Genomic DNA, 22,086 nt, shown 5'->3' on the forward strand with positions numbered 1-22,086 from the left:
GAAGGGGCCAAGAGTCCAGAAACAAAAAAAAAACTGCCCAACCAGGGTGGGCGGAAAATGCAGGAGGCACTAGGGGGCGGAGACTTGGGAGCACCAGGGGGCGGAAACTCGCAGAGGGCATTGGAACCACTGGGGGGAGACGGGGAGTCACTGGAAGCACTAGGAGGCGGGGACTCGAGAGGAACACTAGGAGGCAATGAAGGGCCACTAGGGGGCGACGAAGGAACACAGGGACCACTAGGGGGCGGAAACTCAGAGAGAGCACTGGAACCACTACGGGGAGACAGGGAGTCACTGGAAACACCAGGAGGCGGGGACTCGAATGAAGCACTAGAAAGCGATAACCCACTAACTGGGGCCGATAACCCACTAACTGGGGCAGGCCATGCCACCAACCTGGACGCCTGTCGGCCAGGTGCCAGCCTGGCCACCTGGAAGCCCATAGCCACAGGGACTGAGGCTGGAACGGCTGCTGGAGCAAAGGCAGGAACGGAGGCTGTAGCGGTGGCTGATGCGGGCTCCGGGGACGCGGGAGCTGCAGCAGTCTCTGGAGCGAGAGAAGGTGCTGGTCCCGGAGACTCTGGAGCTGGGCTGGTGGAGCGGAAGTCCGGCTCTGGAGGCAGAGGGTCGCCAGCCATGAAGGCTAGAGCTGCCTGGAGTTCCTACTCCGCCTACTGCTGTAGCCTTACCAACCCCAGGGACTGGAGTTGGTCTGACCATCCTTCCAGTACCAGGAGTAGCCTGATGGCTACCCCGAGGCGTCTGGGGGTGAAATATGGCTCTGCAACAATCTCTACAAAGTCTCTGATGTTAAATAATAAATCATCCCAATGCGCTGGGTCCATATTTGAGATGAAATTCTCCGTCAACGGCATGCCTCACCATAGTTACTTGGTCGGGTCCTACTGTCAGGTTTAGCGGTGTGAGTGGTGGTGAGGCAGAGGCAGCAAACCCAGGTAGAGATAAAATAGATGATTTAATAGGATGCAAATCCAAAATCCAAAAGTTCAGAACACAGAGAAGCGGAGAGCAATGAACAACACAATCCACAACATAACGGGAAACTAGACAGACACGGAGGACCCGACAAAGACACAGAGACACAGGTGACACTAAATACAATACACAAGAGATAATCGGGGAACGAGACACACCTGGGAATAATCAAGGGGAGACAGGACAACACAGAGGTTCAGAGACAAAGAAACTCAAAAACAAACACACGGAAGACTCAAACCATGACAAGATGATTATTGTTCCAATTCCTTTCAAGCAAAAATGCCACTGAGATTTATACTGAAGTGGAGCTTTAGTTTATTCACATTTACTCAAATTACTATTTGAACCTTTTCAGGCAAGAGATGATACATTAAAGACTTATCGACGTTCTAAGTCTCATACTCAATTAGTTTGCTGCTGATTTTAGGACCGGAAATGCAATTAGTGATGGATTTCGTCAGGTAAAGGGCCTTAAATAAAGGAGATAAAATGACTACATTTATTCTCTTCTAATCAAAATGAGCAACATACTGAAACTCAGAAGCCAGACTTAAACTAGTTTTTCCTGTTCTGTAAGTCTGGTATTCCCATGGGTTTAACTTTTAAGAGGCTCATTGACAATTTTTTTTTTTTTTTTTTTACAAATATCACCTTATTGTTTTTAGCTTAACAAGGACTACAACCACTCAGCACATTCAGTAACTTGAGTTATAAGTCCTTAATTAAAAGTTCAGTATAAAACAAAGCAAACTTACTTCAAACAGTCTTAAGCATTGAAAGAGAAGAATAAGAAACTCTCCACTCAAGGTGTGAGCCCAATAGACAGTGAAACAGGTGAGCTGCTTACAGGAATGTCACCTAGAGGTGGGAGGAGGAGCAATGGGAACTTGTTGAGCTATATTCTTGACTAGTAGCCAGGGTTAAGTTGACTTTTTGTTTTTTGCCTGTGTCAAACTTTCTTTCTCTGATCTCTTTTAGGAACTTAGCATAAGTTCAGTTTTTTGCCCCGATTTTTCTCTTATGGCAATCTTAGAACGTCCGGAGTTCTAAGATTGCCACTTGCGATAATCGTAACCGATCCTCCGGTAGTGTGAGGTGTGTCAGGACTGATCTGGTCCAGTCGGTAGAACATTGGGGCCACTTCGATCTAAAATCGGGCATATTCAGTCTTGGCCCGATTATCGCAGGATGTGTGGTTTTCCCTGACTGGGAGGGAGAACTCAGCCTGCGGTAGCCAATCAGAAAGCTCGGTGACGTAAGCACTAAGGGGAATCCCAAACAGCTAACATCACGCAACCGAGAGCCCAGTTTAGTGCATAGTGCAGCAAATACTGTAGATTTGCTGCTCCCACAGTCTTTTATTCAACACCCTTTCTTTTTGTTACGTCTTTTATTGCTTAAAATGAGTCCAGAGACTTCACTATTGCTTCTACATCGTCATCCGTGTTTGCTTACTCTAAATTCACTGTGTAATTGATTTCACTGTTTAATTCTACAGTCATTCTTATTGGCTTATTCAAAGCCAATGAGAGCTTAAAATGTATTCGGTCATCTAAATATGTCCATGTTTAATTATATAAGTGGTAACATGATTAACGCTTTCAGCATAATTACAATTCAAAGGAATTAGTACCCTAAAAATATTGCTGCACTTGAGAAATGGGTGGGGTTTTTTCATGTAAATCTATGAGATTTAAATTTATTGTTGAAATGTTTTGATTTAACATTTGATGCCGTCACTCCTGATGGGAACTGATGCTGTTCATTGAAGTGGATGCTTTATGGTGGTTTTAAAATAACAAAAGGACACTGGACATGATTACACCAAGGAATGTTTATTGTACGATTTTATGATTTCATGATTTCATAATTTTCAGAATTTGTAATAAAAAGACAGAGTTTGGGGAAGAAAACAGCAGCTGATCCTTCATTCACTGAGGCAATTTATTAATGTTTCCAGGTTTTCCATTCAAAGGAAAGGTGAAGCGGAGACATCACAATAAACATCACTTGTTGCAATTGTTTCGATCCATCTGAAACGTGTAACAGTGATGTCTCCCTCACTTCTGTAGGAGACATCATCAGGTTTTGACTGCAGATGAGTCCTGAATAAAAATGCAAAATATCAGTTATGTAATGTAAAAAGAAACATGGCGTTGGTGAGCCATGTTCTACAAATGATCAGCTTTATGATTCACCATAAACAAATTAGTTAGGTTATTATTATTAGATCCCATTTTGCTACGCTTGTCCATAAGGAAAGCATGAAAATGGACCTGTGCTGCATTTTAGTCTTAAATTCAGCTCACTGACTCTTCTTCAACCTCATACATTACAAACCTAGCTGGAGAAAGGATAATCTCCACAAGACCGTAGTACAGCTTTTAAAAATAATATTTAAAAATTATTGTTTGACATTAAGTAGGTGTTCCCTCACTTCCACCTAATATTAGACCAACCTGTTGCCTTTCACTGTCTGTGCTGATTCTTCCTTGGTCGTCCTCTTTTCATGTCTTCTTCAAAGCTGAATGACATGAATTTTGTGTTAAGTAGGTTTTAAAAATACAGCAGTCAAACCACATAGAAAAATGAAACTTTAATTTTAATTGATATCCTTGTTGGATAACAATTACTGATTGGACACTGCATCTGTTCTGATATATCACAACACCACTGCAGTGATGCTATCCTGAGTAAAGACATTTAAACTCAAGTGTCCTCCTGCCAAGTTCTATAACAAGCATCACCGACCTTTATGAGTCTACAGGCTGTAGTGACACTGTAGACTAATTTGTTTAATACACACATAAACCTAAATCTTTATTTTGCTTTTTATTATCTGTTATATCATAAATAGGCCAATAACTACGCAAATAGTTGCAAGACAACAACAGCCATCTGTCATTTTATACTGGCTTAAGCTAACCTGAATATGTCGATAATAACATGACCTACTGTCTATCAACCACTTTGAAAAGCTTTTCTTCATCCCTCCCAACATCTTTATCCCTCTACCATTTTCTATTTTGCTCCCTGGATAGGTTTTTTCCCCCTCTTTAGATCCCTGTTGTAAAATAAACATTTCTAATTTAAAAGAAAATAAAAACATGCCTAAGTGTGTTCTTGAAGGGGTGCGTGCCTAAGCGCCCTTCGTAGGAGAAGCGACGGGAGAGGAGGTAAAAGAGCGGAGGGGCTCCTAATTAATGCTGTTCCTCTGTTAATCATTTCATACATGCAAACAGCTGTTCAATACAGAAAATGCCGACTAGAAAAAAATGTCCCCTCCCACATCGTTTTGGTGCCCACTCTAGTGCAGCGCCCCTATGTGTTGCATACAATGCATACCCACTTTTTGCACCACAAAAAAATCATATTGCAAGAGTAGATCTACTATAAAGTCATTAGAAGATGAGAAAAAAACATAATTTTAATAGCTGGTAATGCTGACGTTACCAGCTCAGCAAGTCTGATTCCTTGAAATAAACAGTTCTTTAAACAATCAATTCTAAGTTCTGCGACTTATGATTTAATTCTGATGTGTTAAAAGAGTTAATCTTCATAAAACTAGCTATATTCTTGTATTATTACAACTTTACTGTCATATTTAAAGCAAACAAGCAAAAAAAACTCTTGGTCTGGCCGTATTCTGTCATAATCAAGCAACTGTAGCTCTCAGAAAAAGGCCAAGACATACTGTAGATGAAACCTTTTTACTGTGATCGTAAAATGATATGCACTTTTCATCTCTTCTGACAAGCTGGAATATATCAATGTTGTTGCAAGTTTTTCACAAAAATATACCTTTTGATAACCGAGCTGAAAAAGTTGTCAAATAATTTTTATAAATTTTAAAACGTTTTACTGTTAGTTTAAAAATTTACATCCCAGTGAATCATGTACACTTTTTTCTGTTGAGAGTCCCACAGACTGAGCAGTCTTGATTAAATGTTACTGATTGAGTTAACAAACTAAACTTGGAAATTGTTTTGAGACTTAAAACAATAAAATGAGCTACTACCACACATTTCAACTGTTTTGATATTCGGGTCATAGAAGGTGGCCATGATTAGTACAAATAAATTATTAAATATTATGAGCTTTGCAATAGCGCGAACATTGCTGTACAAGAATCTTGCCTCAGATTTAACAAGTTAGTCATCCATCGATGGATTTGTGCATGCCAGTTAGTCTTCCTACAAACATAAAAACTAGTGGATGTAAACTGATGCTTAGCTGAAGTTCTTTTTAATTGGCTTCCTCCTCTCAGTTTTTGTTCAAACTTAATCATCAATCACTCCTGACCATAATGGTTGGTGAATCGTGTTACCCTGGATAACTATAGGAACAATAACTGACTGAAAAGAATAGTTCTTTAGGGTCACACACTAATTTGTGAGGCCCGAGATCAACCAGATCAAAAATGTTAAACTTGATGTTGCAGGATTCCTAAAAATTCCTTCATTCTTTACACTTTTACTGTTTGTAGAAAGTTAACACAAAACAATTTCACATAAGAACACAGGGAAGTCTTTTAAAAGAGTCAGCTCATGTGAAAAAATATGCTAGCAAGAAATTACCCGCTAAATCAGCGTACATCAAATTAATTACAACTCACCTCACTGGTGAGGAAGGAACCCTTGAACTAAAGTCAGGACTCCTCTCCTTGGAGAAATCTCTTCTGAAGGGCCGAGGGAGAAGTGTCTTATGCATTCTGATAAAAAAAAATGTTGGAAGAGGTTATATAAATATCTAAGAACTTAAAAAGAAAAGTTAATGAAGTTAAGCTTGCATCCGAAAATATCTAGTTGTAAAACAACTTCCTAATCATCAAAAAATATATATTTATGCAACCTGGTTTATAACTAAGAACATTTATTCCTCGTTGAATTCTCAATTTTGTTTAAAATAAATCATAAATATGTGACAGAGCCAGAATTTCCAGAAAATAGTAATCCCTGGTCCTTTCATATACAGTACATATACATTACATATACAAAGACTTTTTCTATTTAAATGAAATTGTTTATTTTCTTGTAAAATGTGTCTGAACAAGTGTTGGGGTAAAGGGTTTAGAAACAGCTCACCTGTTGGAAGGTGAGGGTTAGTTGGTTGGAAAATCACATTGACTCACAGTTAGTAAAAATGTTTTTGCATGAATACTTATCCATTCATTCATTCATTCATTCATTCATTCATTCATTCATTCATTCATTCATTCATTCATTCATTCATCCATCCATCCATTCATTCATTCATTTTCTTACACTCTTGTCCCTAGTGGGGTCAGGAGGGTTGCTGGTGCCCATCTCCAGCTAACGTTCCGGGCGAGAGGCGGGGTCACCTGGACAGGTCGCCAGTCTGTCGCAGGGCAACACAGAGACAGACAGGACACACAACCATGCACCCCCCCCCGCCCCCCCACACACCCACACGCACCCACACACACACACACACTTAGGGAGAATTTAGAAAAGACCAATTAACTTGACAGTCATGTTTTTGGACTATAGGAGGAAAACCAGAGAGAACCCATGCATGCACAGGGAGAACAGAAAGACCCCGGGTCGGGAATCAAACCCAGGACCTTCTTGCTGCAAGGCAACAGTGAAACCAACTGTGCCACTGTGCAGCCCTGAATATATATATACTTCAAATATTTTACTGTTCAGTTTATATCAGTTCAGATTAATTATGTAGTGGCAATACCCTCTTAAGTATCCATACATTTCAGTGCAAATTATATTCAAGTCAGTAAAACTAACTCTAATGCAACCCAATCATACAGTCACATCAGATGAAAGCTGAAGTTATCATACAATGTAATTAAATTCAGTTGATCATTAAACATCAGTTAGTGATCTGTTAAAGGAATCAGGCCGATTGGATCATGTTACACATCCTATGAGGAGACAGTGGACAGACAATCATTTTGAACCGTAAATACTGGTAAATACATTTTATGTAAGATGGTTTAAAAACAGAATAATTGGGAAACTGCCAGAGAACGTTTTTTGAAAGTGTCAAAAAAACATAAAATCCATCAATAAATCAATCAGCCCACAGAGATCCATGTTATTTAAATTTTACACAGTCACAATCAGCTCACCTGTCTGAGGATGAAGTTTGTTCTGATCTGTCTTTGGACAAATCACTGCTGAATCCAATGATGTCTCCCTTTGATGGGTTCAGTGATGATGTGGGGTAGAGACATAAACTCAGTGAGGCATCACTGAGTTTAGATTTTGACCGCCGATGAAACCTGAATAAAAAACTAATGTTGAATGAGATTCTATAAATACTGGACAATCAATGTTATTGAAATGTAGAACTTAAAGATAAACTGGAGGTGCAGTACCTCAGATTTAGAAGAATATCTGAGTCTAAAATATATTTTACTGGTAAAAAAAAAATCTTGCCAGCATTTAATAATAATTTTTATTATTTAAAGAGAGCTCTTTTAATTTCTGTTTTGGTTCTGGTCTTTTAGGTCTCCAAGTTACTTCCTGTTAGACAACATTTTTCCACCTTCGTTTTCCTTACTGGACTAATAAATTTTTATCTTGTTAACTCAAACTAGAGACTTTGTTATCACTAGTTTATAATAGTGATAACATAGCTATGTTGTAGTTCACTGAAACACATTAATGGTTTCAGACATGGAAATGAATATCACAGTCATCAGTTGAACACATTTAAAAATAAAAATATGTCCATTAAACAATTTTAATTGTATTCTAAAATTAGAACACTTCGGTGACCTGTTTGTTAAATAAAGATGTAAAAATGTGTTAAATACTGGGAATTTATTGCTTTGTCTTATTTCTTCATATGAACTGTGTATGAAATAAAAGCTGTGGGAAGCCAGAGATGATCATCTGACCTTTTGTCACTTTTCTCATCCATGAGAAAAGTTGAATTCAGCTGATGTTGAATTTTCATCCACATCTGCTTACATAGTTTCCTTTTTAATCTGCAGGGGAAACACAAATCAGTTTTTCACACGGCGGCTATGGTCATTCTTTGGGTCAGATTTGCTGCAAAAAGTCAGTGTCAGCTGAATTAAGTCAGATAAGAGTTAGGTAGAGGAGACTGCTGTACTTCAACTATCAGCCCACTAGATGGCGCCATGGAGCTGCAGGCTGCATTGGCAAACTGTGATACCTACTCCACAATAACTCAGTTCAACATCTGAAAGAACTTTATCCATGTTCACAGTATCAAACTCAAAATTACTCATTAGATTTTGGATGACTTTATAACAGAAAATCTGACTAGAAATAACCGTTAGATTTCATAGCGCAAAGAGGATAACACTGTCTAAAGTTTTGTTATGCAATGAATATAATACACTTAGAATTAAATAAATTATATCTTCAGACTAAACATTTCTTCAAAAGTATCTGTTACCTGGAATCCAGGAACACGAAACTCAATTATGGATCAACATCATGAGAAAATATGGCAGTAAAGTGTGTTTACCACCAAAGCATCATCCACACACATTTGTCAGACATTTACTTGATATTAGACACTTTGTAAAACTTCATGAAAAATTCATCACAGCCTAAAATCTCTGTAGTTTTTTCATGGTTATAAAATCACTTCCTTGTGCTTTGATCACAACTTGAGGCTCTTTGTGCATCATAATTCCTGTGGTTAGAGAGTTAGTGCCAACAAGGAAACATTTCAGTTGAGAATTTGTTCCTCCTGTTCTGTAGCTGATGCGGTTCTGCAGCATTCTGTTCTCAACGGTGGTTTCCAGGACTCATTACAGGACTTGTTGACGTTTAATGTCATTAAGTGAAATGATGATGTTCTATTTTTTATATAAAACTATCATGAACTTTCAGCATATTCAGTATATTTTTAAGAAAGCATAATAGACCTCTAAAACATCTATTATATATTCCATCAAAGTATAACTTAAGTAGAATCAAACTAATTTCAACAGAGTCAACAGGAGGTTTTTGTTTTTGAGTTTTATGGTGAAACCAAAGCTTGAGTTCAAGATATTAGAAATATTAATCAGTTTTATGAGAAAACAAAATACTCATGATTTGTTAAGTTATTCTATATTTTAGTAATCCTCTGCATTTCTCTTCAGAATAGAAAAAACAATACAATGTGTTAAAATAAAAAGAAAGTGTTTTCTCCTTGAATCAGAAAACAGAATCAAACAAAAAGAGTTTAAGATAAAGTACAAAGTAAAATCAAGCAAACTTACAGTTTGTTCCAACAGTCTTGTGTTGGAGACGACGATACTGGCCACTCCAGGTGTGAGGCAAACAGATTGTGACACGATGAGCTGCTACAGGAATTCGTTTGTCACCAGTGAAGGAAGAAAACTGGGTAGGAGGAAATGCAAAGAAAGTTGTTGAACAACATTCCCTAAGTTGTTTTTTTGATTAAAATGCAGAAGGCCTTTTGAAATACAACATTGACTTATTCATGAAGTGGGCAGTGGCATTGATTTCACAATGTTCTTAGCAAAAATGCTCCAAATTTGTCAGATTTCAGGGATATCGTTGTACATAGTCCTTTACACACCAATTTACAGATTTTAATCCATTGTGGAGGGAAAGGTCTTGGCAGTGTTGCACAAATGTTTTTCCATTTCTTGATGGCATTCTTCGCTGGTCCATGCAAATCTGAAAGCTTTGGAAATTGTTTGTATCAGTCTCCTGACTGATACTAATGGACAGTGAGATCTGTGTGATAGAAGCTCTCTGTGTACCATTACGACTTTGCTCTGAGATGTGACTAAGAAAATATCAGAACTTGCCCTGCTTTGTTTGGTGTTTATAAAAGGAATCTTAAATGACATGACTTCTTTAGACATGAGTTTGAACAGGCTAGTTAATTCCAAACACAGTTTCATAGTTATGAAAAGGAGAACATACATATGCTGCTATGCTATTTAAGCCCTTTATATATATAAAAAAAATATTTGATGAAGTACAACAGTGCATAGATAACAATAAAGGTGGGAAAAGTTCAACATTGATTTATCTTGGTGTCTGTGACGGCCTCTCTCAAACCTTTCATGCACTTTCATTTAAGACTCAACTCAATTAATTAAACACTTTGCAGTGTGATGTATTTCCATTGATTTCCACTAGAGGGCAGCGTCAGATTCTGTCAGACTGATGTCAGGACAGACCTTTATTGTGTCCAGATCATGTTAGGTATTTCTAATTTCCATTTACCAATTATTGACAAAGAAACATTTTCCATTTATTTTAGATAACAGAAAGAAAACAAACAGCAAGTACGCCGTTTCAAGAACATCAAGTGTAGTGAAAGAGTACAGTATAAATATTGTGCTTAATATATTCATTATTAAAATGTGATTTTATTTGATTTATGTTGAGTTCATCTGATTAAATTGAGGTCACAGATGGACCAGGTAGTCCAAGAAGTGGTTCTGAATCTCAGGTTTTGTTTATACCTTATAGTTTTGAAGAGTGCTGGACCAGAAACAGATTTTATCTCAACTTTAATTTGCTTTAATAAATAAATATTGTTATGTCTCTCACCGCTGACAATGTCCCTAAAGAGTAAATTCTCCTTATATTTTTTATTTTAATAAAAATTTCATAAGGGTTAGCAATGTTTTAATTCATGAATTAAATCTTACAATGGCTTCATTTCTTGTTGAATTCAGACTCCTGTCAAATAACCCGCAGCAGCAGCAGAAGTAGAAGTTTGATTTGTGCGTGTCCAGAGATGAAATTTGAGCTGATTGATCTGCTGAAAACATAAAAAATGGATGTGAATGTTTGAATAAACTTCTCTCTTTGTTGCCCTCTTTCTGTAACCTCGGTGTCTAAACTTCCTTCCTCAAACTATACCTGCAGTTTCCCACCGCAGCAGCTCCATCCATCAACTCGCTCCTGCTGCGTTTTAAGGATGGCGCCCTCCCGTCTCTCTGCTGGAAACTCAACTTCCTTCCTTCCTTCCTTCCTTCCTTCCTTCCTTCCTTCCTTCCTTCCTTCCTTCCTTCCTTCCTTCCTTCCTTCCTTCCTTCCTTCCTTCCTTCCTTCCTACCTACCTACCTACCTACCTACCTACCTACCTACCTACCTACCTACCTACCTACCTACCTACCTACCTACTTACTTACTTACTTACCTACCTACCTACCTACCTACAGTTGTTATTTCCTTCTTTGTTTCTTTCCTTCATTCTTTCTTTCATCCTTCCTTCATTTTTCCTTCTTTCCTTCCTGCCTCATCATGTGATTCAGCAGTTCATCACAGCAGTAACATATCAGTCATGTGACCCCTTTATGGAACATTATATAACTTACAATGAAGTTTTGTTTTTTTGTGTTTTATAATCGTCTGTACCAGCACAATGTTTCTCCATTGTTTATTTAACGTTTCTGATTCAGATATAAATAAATATTCTGATAATTTGTTTCTGACTGACTGGTATTGTGACAACAACCTGAGATGTTACCTGGTGACAGTTGGAGAAATATCAGTCAACTGTTGTCTAATCGGCATCATCAGGATTTCTTTAAGCTATTTCCTGAACAGAAATATTGAAGACGTTTGCGCATTTCTGCTTCAGTAGAGCGTGTGAGAAGAGATATTATCTTTTTGGTGCCAAGTAAATTAATATCACATTTCTATCTAGTTTGGATAGAAATGTGTCCAAATGTTATTAGTCAATTTATTAATGAACTAATAAAAGTATTAGTTCATTTATTCTTGATTTGATCATTATTCAAGAGAATAATGATCATAACGAACATGTTCAAACATTAAAGGTCGAACAACAATTCAGGTAAATACTTAGATTATATTACAAGAAATATATGTTATTACACAAAAAGGCAACAAAGAAGAACCAAAAAGTAATGATGTATGTAAACATGCTGTAACAGAGGAACTATATTTTTTATTTAACAAAATCTAAATGTTGTCCAGTCTCATGTCATTGATCTCACAGTTACAATTAGCAATACTTGTGATCAACATTCATAGTTTACAACAGATCATCCCTCCAGAGTACACAGTTATACCTGCAACATGACTAATCAGTTTGACTGTCTTATCTGTACAAATGAAACAAGGACTTGTCATAAATCATGACAGTTTTGCAAATGATTTTCTGTTTCCTGTTACACTGTCGGATTGTTCCTATTGTTCTGTGGTGTCTGGTTTTCTGTAAGTATTTAATTCTTCTTTTTATTAAACATTATCACCATGAGACTCCCCCTCTCAGACCTCCATTTTGGTCTGATTCCCGCACACAATCAGTAGCTTCAAGAAGTACTTTCAAAAACTTACACAACTGTCAGGAGATCTGTTGCATGGAAGTATTTTTAAGGATCACACTTCTGGAAGTTGAGACTTCAGTGGCCAAATGATTTCTTAACAGGTAACCAGCTCCTCAAATATATTAAGAATTCAGTCTATAGTTTTTCTACTTAGGCCACATCTGCCCTTAGTCTATAGTCTATATAGACTATAAAATTCTTTGCATTTTATAGACTATATAGACATGGTTCTGTCCCAACTTTAGTGCCTTTAATAAACCTTCCCCGCTCAAACCAGGCTGCGTCTGCCAAGTGCTTTTAATAATATTTCTCCTGTTTCATGAAAATTTTTAGCTTTAATTAAAACATATTTGCCATGATTGATAAATCATAGGTGTTAGAATGTTTGTTTATGTTTTGATAATTTCTTTATTTATATAGCTCTTGCCATTTTAGTTTATTCCTTGTATTAATTCATTTACTCTTGATTTGAACATTTTAAGTGAGATTACTGTTTCTCTCTTTAGATTTTTGGTTAGACTTAGATTCTGTTTTTCCTCCTACTCATCTTTCTCCTTCCTTCAGCCTCTAAATAAGTACTTTGAAAATAAACATTCTTGTCTTGCAGCTTTTTACTGTTGGTGTATAAATTGATTTTTGTTTTAAATTTCTTTTTCCTTCTTCAACCTCACCTATGTTTATTCTTAGTGATAATATTATCAGACTAGATCTGCATTGGTCAGAGTCTCAGTCAGACAAGAATTCATACAAAAAATGGTTTTAAATTTTGGGTTGGCTTTTTGTGATTGAATGACGGGCAATCTTTGATGCTGTTGTAACTTGTTGACAACATTGCTGTGAGAATGTTCAGTTCACTGTGAGTCATAATTAATGAGGTGTTCTGACACACAAGGCCTGAGATATTTATGTTCTGTAATTCAGTAAGCAAATGCATAAAGCTACTGTATTTAAACCACCAGCATCATTTGGTAACATAGACCTTGACGTCACCTGAGGGACTTTTGATGCAGTTCAGATGTTCCACAAATCACCAATTGATTACGATATGTAAATCTTTTAGTGAGACCCTCATTAGATTTTCTTTCTCAGAGTAAGCTGCTTCGGTTGCTGTTATCAGTTGCTTTGAGAGTTAGTAGTGTAAAGGTTTGTATTTTGTAGAGAATCAATTGAGAACCTCAAAACATAGTTTGCCAAAATCCTAAAAAAACATTCAATTGTAAAAGTTCTGTATAAAGACTACATGAGTCTATTAGTAGAGCACATCTCATGAATACAGTTTCACTATTTGTTTCATTGCATAAAATATAAGTTAAATGTATATAGGGGTTATGAAAATTAATGGAAATTGATAAAGAATCAATATGTCTTAGCTGCACTTAATTTTATGAACCACTTGTTGTCCTACTTGAGCATTGTGTCATTAAAGCCTCAAGTGAGGAGTCATGTTTTGAATCAGCAGTTATTGCTTCAACAAAGCCATAATTAGCCATCACTAGTTGTAGTCTGTATTAACAGTGAAATACATATGTCGTATGACCTACTGTTTAAATAAGATGACTGAGTGAAAGTGAATGTAACACAGAAGTATTTGTGAGCTATATAGCTCTCCACTGTGAGAGTTTTGTTTGGCCGCAGTGAGTGAGGATCTGATTACAGCAGAGGAAGCGCAGCTGGTGGGAAAGATTGACAGTTATTTTGCTGGAACACAGTTTAATGACAGTATTATATGAATAAACAGAAAAACAGTAAGTACAGTAAACACTGCTTTAAGATTAAACTTCACAGATAAATTTTACAACAGAAACCCCAACATATAGATATGTAGCCAGAAAATATCTGTGCTTCTTGTCATCCTGACAAGGCGAGAAAATAGAATAGCAACATGCCACTGTTGCTATTCTATTCCACTTTTAATCGAGATAGTTTCTTGATTCAAAAAAACTTACTATTAAGAAAACACCCCTCCCCATTTTATTTGACCTCCCAGTAACAGCGACTGTAAGGAAAATGAAAGACACACTATTCTGTAAAATATATAAACATTTTCTCTAACATAGTTCCATCACTTAGAGAGGAGAAAGTCCTCCTTTCTGACTAACAGCACTAGGATATTTTTAAAGTAACTGCATCACAACATGTTTGATTAAATGAACGACTGCATAATAGCCACAACATTACAGTTTTCAATATATCCCGGTAAAAATTACCATATATCATCAGTAGTAACAATAACAATACCAAGATATAAATCATAAGATATTGTGATTAACTCGAAATGTAGCATACCATAACATATAAAAATGTTACTTTCAAAAACACTAAAATTTTATCTAAAAAGACAAACAGAAACAAACAGACCTGAAGTTTTATTTACACACAGACTCATGAATTCCTTCTTACACCATTATTGGGAGACCTGTTGTATGGAAGTATGTTTGAACATGGCATTTTTCTGGGAGTTGAGACTCCAGTGCCAAATTATTTCTTCACAGAATAATAATTAGGGAACCAGCTTAATACATATTAAGAATTGAATATAGACTATAGTTTTTCTACGGAAGCAACTTCTGCCCTCCGTTCTTTGGATTTTATTGTCCAAAGAAAAACCCCCCAAAATATATTTATTACACAGAAAATAAAACACTCAGATTCCTGTTAAAATGACCTATTGATGAAGCTTAGGGACAGATATTTATACTCAAAAATAAAAAATGAATCTGTAATTTTAAACAAATGTGTCTGAAGTACTGTGATGTTTGGACGTTATCATCGTTAGATAGAGATGTTAAGGGGTTTCTCTGACAAAATGAGGCTTTTTACACTCAACACAGTAACACAGTGGAACCGTGACTCCATAACGCAAACCCAGGATAAAGAGGTTCTGTAAACTTGGTGTTGAAGGTGTAGAGGTGGATCAGTTTGTCAGAGGATATGTTGTAAAAGGACAGAATGCCAGCTACATAGTCTACATATACTGCTACTCTTTCAGAGACCGCTGTAGGGGTGCAGGGTGTTTTCTCATTATTGTGCCAAACAGAGTAACCATCACCTTCAGAGCAGCCCAGACTCCAGGACTGACTGTTCCCTCCAAACACAGAGTCATCCATATTTCCTTTTCTCTGAATATTTTTGTAACTCACAGATATGGAAACCGTCCCTTTCCATTTGACCTCCCAGTAACAGCGACCTTCCAGTTTATTTTCACAAAGCAGCTGAGGATAATCAAATCTCGCTGGATCATCAGGATATGGCACGTCTGCTTCCCCGCTTGTTACTCTTCTGTTTTGCTCAGATACTTTGAGATCTTTGCTGACTGTGTTTGCATCAATTTTGAGTTGAAAGGAATCTAAAGAAGAGATAAAAACCACAATCCACCTGCAATTAGTAATTATTTTTGACTCTTGGACTACTCCAGAAATAAAAGATCGTACAGCTTGAATGTGGATGTGGGTTGTATTATAGTCGGATACTTACATTTTCTTAAACCATGTTTCAACCATCTCCATCCTGCAGGGCTCAATCTGCAGCACAAAATTATAGGGAATAAGGTTTGTGTGTGAATGTCAGGCCATCAATTCAGCATGCAAACAATGTTATTAATGGAAGATCTTGGACACAGATTAGTTTGCACTGAGAGAAAATCTGTACAAGAATTGAATAGAATAATTATGTCCTGTAGTTGCTACATTGTATTTTGGTATGATTAATGTTTCTAAGAGATGCAAGAATTACATTTATGAATGTGAAAGTAGTATTGTTTTGGAACTTGAAATTGTAATTTTAAAGTAGATCAGCTGTTTTAGAAACTGTAAGTAAACACAAAAGACTTTTGAGGAGGAAATAATGAAGCTGAATTTCTGAAATAACCATGTAACACGTTGATATAGCATAATGAAACAAATTTAGCAATAACTTTGCTTTCCAAAAAAAATTTTTCAAAGAAGGACATAGTCCATTGTTGGTGTTTGACAAATAACCTAAGTCCTATATTATATTGGTTATATTAGCCCTATTTTATATATGGACAGGAGGTGAATGAGTAGAAAACTAAATACCAAATTAATACACCTGTACTTGATGAATATCTTAAACGGATCTCTCTATGGGCCTACCTGATGACAGTCTCCAGTTTGGATTCTGATTTTATAGCTGTCAGAATCTTTTCTCCTGAGGCTCCTAGATGATTGTAGCTCAGATCCAGCTCTGTCAGTCGGGAGTGGGGACCCAGTGCTTCAACCAGATGAGAACTGCTCTCTTCTGTTAATAGACAGCCTGACAACCTACAGAAAAACAAATTATTTAAAGATGATCACATTACAGTAGCTATGATGAAATGATGACAAAATAGATATTCATAAAAAATTAAGAAAATAGTGACGTTCTGCAGGTTAAGAATGAAACCCATATTTTATGTTTGTTGAAAAATAGATGAATATTAAGGTGTGATTAGATGGTAGTAATAGCCTTACAGACAGACAGTTTTCAGTTATGCTCCTAAAATCTCCTATAAATTTAAAGAAAACTGCAAAAAAGCCACAACATTGAGTTCCTTTAAATAAAGAAGAAATACTCATCTGTTTGGTGTTACTTTTAATTTATGATAATAAGGGGAACATCTTTGTTGATTAGTCTGTATTCCTACATTTTATTCCTATACGGGAATGTCATGTTGTTTGAAGTTTCATGTGTCCATGCAGTTTGAATCATTTTGTTGTTGAAATTTGCTATTAAGTTGCTTTTGTACCTTTCATACAATATAAGGATTTATGGTCTGAACACACTGAATAAAAACCTCTGTTTTCTTTCTCAGTTTTCTCAATCATTTCTTGAAACATGTCATTCTTACATCATTGGTGAAAATTTTTTATTGTTTTGCATTAAAAAGCAACAATTTGATTGGTCAGAAAATTGAGACGTTGTGGATTCTACACTGAGTAACGCTGCAGTGAAAAGGACCTAAGAGAGCTTTCCAGAAGTTCTGTTGTTGATCCTACTCAAAGTCAAACAAATATGTTCATTCAACCTTGGTTTAGTTTCCATTGCTTTTAAATAAATCAAGAATAAGAATTAATGTGGCCAAAAATTTAAAAATTTTATCCCTGGATATCTATTCCCCTTCTAAACAAAAGACCCAAGGAGGAAACTCTTAAACTGCATTATGTGGTTGGGCTACAACTAACCACCAAAGAAACATTATTAGGTTTTATGGGTTAAGTTATAATTCAATTATATAAATATTGTAGTTGAATCATTTTATGATATTAATAAAATTATATCAGTGCCTGACGTTCTGATTTTTTCATATTAGACTGCATTCAAAACCTACCATTAAAATAAGCAATTAAAACATTCAGCTTTGTATTTAATTCTGCTGTGGCCTCAGCAGAATTAAAAGCATAGAAATCTCCACATCAGAATGTGTCATGAGCTGTGGTGGTGTGAATGGTGAGGCAGACGCAGCAGACCCAGGATGAGATGATTATGGTGATTTAATGGTGAAAATCCAGAACTCCAAAACACCAAAACAGCCCTAAAACCAGGCAGCACGGCTAAGCGGAAGCCAAGGCTCAACGCCGGTAGTAACTGGCAAAAATAGGACAAAAGAGACTGGTGCGACAACAACGCAGAATTGACAAGGACCCGACAAGGAACAAGGAACACAGGTGGGGTTAATCACAGAACGAGACACACCTGGGAACAATCAAAGGGGAGACAGTACAACACGGAGACTCAAAATAAATACACAGAGAACTCAAAACACAAAGAAAAACCCAAATCCTCACAGAATGAGATTATATTATTTTCATGTCTTCAAAATATTGCAGCTACAAGTCTGGTTCCACAACACACTAGCAGGCTATCATTTGCATTTTAATGACTGTAACCCTAGAATCCAAGCTCAGCAATGTGGGCATTAAAATGATGGTAAGTTTGTATTTGGCCAGTTAACGTGTAAAAATGAATGTTACATCATGTTTTTATGGAGCTAAAACAGTCCCATAATTCACAAATGCACAAGATTCACAAATGCACAAGATTCACAAATGAGACTGTTTTAGCTCCATATGTTTTTATCTGCATAAGTTTTGCAGCAGATCTTGTGTTTACATGTAAAAATTCTACTATGGATATTGAGCACAACTCATGCAAAGCATCAAGTATAGGAATAAGGTAGATACAGTAAATGTAGGTAAATAACATTTTAAAACATGACTTTAAAGTTGCAGAAGAATTGCATGACAGAGGGTTATGTGTTTGGTAAATTAAACAATTTAACACCCAGTAGAAGAAATATAGATGGAACAAACAAAGTTTCCTGGCAAGTTGTGATCCTGACCTTAGAGTTTCCAGTTTGCAATGTGGACTCTTCAGTCCTTCTGATAGAAACTTCACTCCTGAATCCTCCAGGTTGTTGTTACTCAGGTCCAACTCTCTTAGACTGGAGGACGGGGAGCTGAGGACTTTTGACAAAGCTTTGCAGCTCTCTTCTGAGAGATCACAGGCACCAAGCCTAAAAGTAAAAATAAGAATATTAACATTTAAAAAAATTATTTTACTGAAACAGTAAAATAAACATCCACATTCTATTGGGTGTTTTTACTTTACTATGATGTCTTTCTTGAATTGGGTCATTGTGGTAATGGTGTAAAATATTTATCACAGGGGAAAATGTGACTTATCTATTAGCACATATTTTTTTATTATACTGTACTAAAGAAACATTGTAGATAAAGTGCATCAATTATCCAATAACCCTGGGATAATAAGTTAGTTTTACTATTTTTTTATAACTACAACATATTGTTCATATCTGCAAACCACAGAAGATTATGAGTGCACTTATAAAACACTTTTCTAGTGATACTGAGTGGTCAGTATCAATCAATAGATACTGACCACTCAAAGTGCTTCTACATTTCAGCTCACACATAAATACACAGATTGGTTGGGAACTTGGGCTTGAATTTCTTGCCCAAAACACGTTAACATGTTGTTGGTGTGGCTGCGGTCAAGTCACAACCTTGTTACAAATTCACTCTTATTGTTTACCTACAAACTAAGACTGATCAAACAAGCACTTGGGAGGTGATTTTGTTGCAGCTAAATCCAGGATCCACCAATAGATATGTGACATCATTGATTAAATTAAAATGAAGCCAAACAATAAAAAACTCGTCATGGCATTTTAAATTAATTTAAATTCAGACATTATTTTTTTATTGTTTTAACATAAATTTGACTTTGTTAGCCAAAATTATATGTATTTTGAAACTATGTATGTTTGACATTAAGTGTACGTACAGAGCCTTGTTGGATGCTTTGACCACTGGCATCAGCCTCAGTAGAACCTCCTTAGAACCTGAGTATTTCTTCAGGTCAAACACGTCCAGATCTTTTTTTGATGTCAGTAAGACAAACACCAGAGCAGACCACTGTGCCGAAGATAGGCTATCTGTGGAGAGATTCCCTGACTGCAGAGTTTTCTGGACTTCCTCCACTAGGGTGTGATCATTCAGTTCATTGAGGCAGTGAAAGAGAGTGATGCTTTTTTCTGCAGGCAAATTGTTGTTGAGCTTCTTCTTAATGAACTGGATTGTTTCCTGGTTAGTCTGTGAGTTACTTCCTGTTTGTGTCACCAACCCTTCCAGAAGTTTCTCATTTGTCGGCACTGAAAGACCCAAGAGGAAGCGGAGGAACAAGTCCAGATGTCCATTTGTATCTGTCATGGTCTTATTAATGGCACTCTGATGGAGATTTGTTAGTTTTGGTTTGCTATAAAATGTAAAAATCTTGGAAGATACTTGTTTTGGTTCCATCACATTATGACCATCTTTGATGAAGGTCAGATGGACATAGAGAGCTGCTAGAAACTCTTGAACACTCAGATGGATAAAGCAAAAAACTTTGTCCTGGCACAGACCTCTCTCCTCTTCAAAGAGCTCTGTGAAGACTCCTGAGTACACTGAGGCTGCTCTGACATCAATGCCACATGCTGTAAGGTCTTCTTTATAAAAGATCAGGTTTCCTTTCAGCAACTGATCAAAAGCCAGTTTTCCCAGAGACTCAATCATCATCCTGCTCTCTGGACTCCAAGGTGAATCAGTTTCTTTCCCTTTGTCATATTTTGCTGTCTTCATTTTGGCATGAACGACCAGGTAGTGGATGTACATCTCAGTGAGGCTGCTTGGCAGCTCTTCTTCCTCTTTGGTCTTCAACACATTTTCTAGAACTGTAGCAGTGATCCAGCAGAAGACTGGGATGTGGCACATGATATGGAGGGTCCGTGATTTCTCCACATGGGAGATGATCTTGCTGGCCTCCTCCTCATCTCTGAACCTCTTCTTGAAATACTCCTCCTTCTGTGGGTCAGAAAACCCTCTGACCTCTGTTACCATGCCAACACATTCAGCAGGGATCTGACTGGCTGCTGCAGGTCTTGTAGTTATCCAGAGGCGGGCTGAAGGAAGCAGTTTCCCCCTGATAAGGTTTGTCAGCAGAACATCCACTGAGGCAGACTGTGTAACATCAGTCAGGATCTCATTGCTGTCCAGAGAAAGTCGACTCTCATCCAGGCCATCAAGGATGAACAGAACCTGGAACTGTTCAAAATGGCTGATCTGTTTAGTTTCAGCAAAGAAGTGATGAACAAGTTCGATCAAACTGAACTTTTTATCTTTTAACATATTCAACTCTCTGAATGTGAATGGAAATATGAATTGAATGTCCTGGTTGGTTTTGTCTTCAGCCCAGTCCAGAGTGAACTTCTGTGTTAGAACTGTTTTCCCAATGCCAGCCACTCCCTGTGTCATCACTGTTCTGATTGGTTCAACTCTTCCAGGTGGGAGTTTAAAGATGTCTTCTTGTCCGATTTTTGTTTCTGGTCTCTGTGGTTTCATGGACACTATTTCAATCTGTCTGACCTCATGTTCTTTATTGACCTCTCCAGTTCTTCCCTCTATGATGTAGAGCTCAGTGTAGATCTGATTCAGAAGAGTTGGGTTTCCTGCTTTAGGAATCCCCTCAAACACACACTGGAACTTCTTCTTCAGAGACGATTTCAGCTGACGTTGGCAAACTGCAGCATGAAGTTCTAAATACAAATAAAAATAAGTATTTTATTAAAATTCTGTATGTTTTTAAATAATGCATATACACACTTTGTTGCCCTGCCTCTTGTGTCTTTAATAAAATATTGCATGTTAATGTCTAAATTGCTTGTTGAATTAAATAAAAATGAATGTTCTTTCTTGTTTCTTGAAGATGTTTCACCTTTTATACAAAACATTTTTGTCAGCATTTATGATTATGTACATATAAAAGGTGAAACAGCTTTAGGAAACAAGAAAAAAAAATCCTGTGGTTTTATTTTCTAATATTTAGAGTTAGTATGCACATTAGAATTGACACCAACATCTTCAGCATGTGTAATATTTGAAGAACTTCTCTTACTGTTCTGCAGACGATTTGCCAGATCCTTTTTCTTCATTTTCTTCAGAAAGTTCAGTGCGATCTTTAAAAGTGCCTCCTTGTTGCTCCTGATCATCTCTTCATCCTCGTCTTCTGACACTTCATCAAACTCCCACGGACTATCTAAACATTCTGTACTGTTTGGGTCCAGGAGATTCTGGATTGTCTTTAGCTCGCCATTCACATAAGTTGCAATGTTTTCCTTCAGCAGCTGGAACAAATAAATAAATTAATGAATCATCAGACTAAAATCGTGGTGTGAAACCTTAGATAGGACAGACTGATAAAACAGTGGTCTTATGTCTCTGAACATTACTGCTATAAAGTAATAA

The 22,086-nt window shown here is 36.9% G+C and overlaps 1 protein-coding gene across 22 annotated transcripts in view; it reads right to left on the reverse strand.

The window, feature by feature from the left end:
* Positions 1 to 2,813: 2,813 nt before the first annotated feature.
* The window catches only part of LOC116709505 (NLR family CARD domain-containing protein 3-like), a 28,508-nt gene continuing 9,235 nt past the window's right edge, over positions 2,814 to 22,086 (reverse strand). For 10 of the 22 annotated variants that reach the window (XM_032548096.1, XM_032548092.1, XM_032548088.1 and 7 more), the window contains 6 exons: positions 21,737 to 21,965; positions 19,589 to 21,377; positions 18,624 to 18,797; positions 16,399 to 16,566; positions 15,761 to 15,807; positions 14,232 to 15,632 (listed from right to left, as the gene is read on the reverse strand). In XM_032548096.1, coding sequence (XP_032403987.1) covers positions 15,109 to 15,632; positions 15,761 to 15,807; positions 16,399 to 16,566; positions 18,624 to 18,797; positions 19,589 to 21,377; positions 21,737 to 21,965 — 2,931 coding nt within the window. In that variant the 3' untranslated portion in view covers positions 14,232 to 15,108. Of the gene's footprint in view, positions 3,105 to 3,458; positions 3,524 to 5,614; positions 5,711 to 7,105; positions 7,271 to 7,879; positions 7,970 to 9,223; positions 9,345 to 14,231; positions 15,633 to 15,760; positions 15,808 to 16,398; positions 16,567 to 18,623; positions 18,798 to 19,588; positions 21,378 to 21,736; positions 21,966 to 22,086 lie in introns of those variants that run through there. The other 12 variants (XR_004336888.1, XR_004336890.1, XR_004336885.1 and 9 more) reach the window with 6 other exon arrangements.

The sequence above is a fragment of the Xiphophorus hellerii genome, chromosome 19 (assembly GCF_003331165.1).
Source record: "Xiphophorus hellerii strain 12219 chromosome 19, Xiphophorus_hellerii-4.1, whole genome shotgun sequence".
Classification (NCBI taxonomy): domain Eukaryota; kingdom Metazoa; phylum Chordata; class Actinopteri; order Cyprinodontiformes; family Poeciliidae; genus Xiphophorus; species Xiphophorus hellerii.